The following is a 2,877-nucleotide window of genomic DNA, read 5'->3' on the forward strand; positions in this document are numbered from 1 at the left end:
CACGGTTATGAGATAATCACGGTTATGTTAATAATACTAGTCTCAATGTTACACAAAAATCGAAGGATCAATTACATTTCATTTTGAAGTCTTGAATAGCTGTATTCAAAACAAAATGTTCTAAATGTAATATTACAGTTTCTGGATATTTTAAATTGCATCAAATACTGACGATTCTTTTAGTTGGTGTGTACATTCTTTTAGGCGATATAAAATGCTTTGTGTTATTTTGTTCTCACTTGCTGTTCTTCCTGTCGTGCAAAGTGGATGTAGCGACCACAAAGATTGTTCTTCTTGTGCAAGTTCGAGTTTGTTTTTAGTAAACTGCCGATGGTGTGAAATGTCTAAAACCTGCCATGCACCGGGATCACAACATAACTCGTGTAAGAAATGCACCAACAGTGACATTTCCAAACTGTGTAGCGTCACAGAAGCTGAAAAATGTAACAGACATAACCTAAATAGTGGAAAGAGTGGAGAATTTGAACCACATGATGCATTAAATGCCGCACTTTACTCTGCTGTGGCTTACACAGATCGTCCTGCGGGCTGTGCAGATAAGATTCTTCCAGGTTTACTTGAAGATGTCGAGGTGATAGGGCGGAAGTGTAATTATCTCTTCAAATATAAGGAGTGCTTTGCATTTACAGCTGTATCACATCCATTGAAAAAGATCATTCTTGCTTACCGAGGAACAGCAAGTCCGCTACAACTTATTGAAGAAGCTGTTACAGTTCTTAAATCAAAAGTACCTGCTAAAGGTGGTGGTAATGTTCAAGCGTACTTCGGGAACGCAAACGATCAAATTTATCCATGTGCCAAGTCAAGTATTAAAGATTTAGTTCAGAAGTACCCACATTACCGAGTAGTCGTGACTGGACATTCTTTGGGTGGAGCTATTGCATCTGTTGCATCAGCTCAGCTGTCGTTTGATAACGTAATTGACAAGGATAAAACAACGCTTTACACTTTTGGAATGCCGAGAGCTGGAGACCGTCCCTACGCCGAGAACCATGATAGACTTGTCCCAAAAAGCTGGCGGGTCGTGCATTTCAGGGATATTGTAACTGATTTACCAAAAAGGACACCCTTTTCTAGCAGCCCTTTTCATCATCAACGAGAGATCTTCTATGGTAAGGACATGGAGGTATTCAGTGATTACATTGAATGTTTTGAGTATGAAGATCCAGAATGTAAAAACAGCGTATCGTCATCGACATCGTCAATTGATTATCATTTAATTTACTACGGCATATCCGTCGGATCACACTGTGACGACAAAATGAATAGGCGACCTAAAAGGTCCGATGCAGATTCAGACATGAGCCATCTTTTCTCAAATGATACGTGCAAGCGGATCAAAGTTGCTGACCTGCCAGCCAGTGGGGCTGTGGTATATGTACATACAGTGATGAGTATAACAGCAGTATTTTTGTTCTATGTAGCATTCCGACCTGTATAGTGCTGAGGAGAAATTCTATTAGCTACAGCAGCTTCAAGATGGAAACAATAGTTTACAGTTGCATATCTACATATTTTTGCTGTTGCTTTTTGTACGTACTTGACAAAATATATCACAAAAAATGTCTTAAATGAACGGAATAGTGTAGCATATATCTCGTTTGGGAGATGAATGGATATAAATTCATATAGAAGAATTGTTTATCATTTAAAATATTAGAACACATGTACATTTTGTATATTTCTATGTTTTATTATTGTATTGTTCGCAGATATTTTAGAATGAATATTTGAAAACCAAAGGTATTGATTAAACTAAAGTCTTATCCGTGTGCATACTATCGGGATATTTGTTTTTTTCCTCTGCATTTTCACATGCCACCAAAATACGCTATTATGTTCATGGTTGTCGTATTCTTCGTTACATTGATTTAAATAATACGACCATGGATCTTTAAACCATTGTTGTCAAACAATGACTTAAGTGTATGATTTCAAAATCAATGTTTGAAATGAAATGCCTCCAAATAGACATTACTTCAGTGAATACACTAGTGAAAACGGAAGTAGAAATCGGCAATTTTCAGTGAAATATTTTTTAACTTTGACAAAAATATTTTTTTCTACACATTTATTTAATAAAGGATGCAAGCAGGTTTACGTTTTTACAACAGAAACTAATTAATAAGTAGTACTACTTGGATCAGTGTTGTTTTTATTTCTGATCCTTTGTGATCATGGGGTTCTTTCAATATCGAACCGGTACTAGGGCGTGAGGGGGCCCGCCCGCTTAGCTCAACAGGGTGAGAGCAGATCTACGGATCGCAGGGTCTTAAGTTCGAGCCCTGGGCGAGACGTATGTTCTCCGTGACGATTTGATAAAAGACATAGTGTCTGAAATCATTCGTCCTCTACCTCTATTCATGTGGGATAGTTGGTTGTTACTTGCGGAGAACAGGTTTGTTCTGGTACAGAATCCAGGAACACTGGTTAGGTTAACTGCCCTCCGTTACTTAACTGAAATACTGTTGAAAAACGGCGTTAAACCCAAAACAAAAGGGGCGTTAGGGGTATGATACTTTCCAATATCTTCCGTGAATCAAACCGTGTTTGCTATCATTTTGCCTGGTTGTATTCTATGCTTTCAAAGGATTCTCTTCTAGATTTATAAGAGTATTATTTGAATTCTTAGGTATGATTTCTTAATTGAAGAAAATCTGTTAAAACCTTTCAGTATTGCTTGGCAGGACCTTCTGTGTAATTTCAAACCTTATGAAATTACATTTAGGCGTACAGATGCTTTTATGTCTTGTTAGAACTAGAGCATCTAATAAAGATATATTTTGTAATCATCGTGACTTCTTCTTCAAAATGTTCATAAACATTGTGTTAGAAAGATTAGATAGCCTTTTATCC

The 2,877-nt window shown here is 37.1% G+C and overlaps 1 protein-coding gene across 1 annotated transcript; it reads left to right on the plus strand.

Annotated features, from left to right (window-relative positions):
- The first annotated feature begins 340 nt into the window (after positions 1 to 340).
- Positions 341 to 1,462, plus strand: LOC128550523 (lipase ZK262.3-like). The gene has a single exon (XM_053529733.1). The coding sequence runs from the start codon at positions 341 to 343 to the stop codon at positions 1,460 to 1,462; it is 1,122 nt and encodes a 373-aa protein (XP_053385708.1).
- The last annotated feature ends 1,415 nt before the right edge of the window (positions 1,463 to 2,877 follow it).

The sequence above is a fragment of the Mercenaria mercenaria genome, chromosome 18 (assembly GCF_021730395.1).
Source record: "Mercenaria mercenaria strain notata chromosome 18, MADL_Memer_1, whole genome shotgun sequence".
Taxonomy (NCBI): Eukaryota; Metazoa; Mollusca; class Bivalvia; order Venerida; family Veneridae; genus Mercenaria; species Mercenaria mercenaria.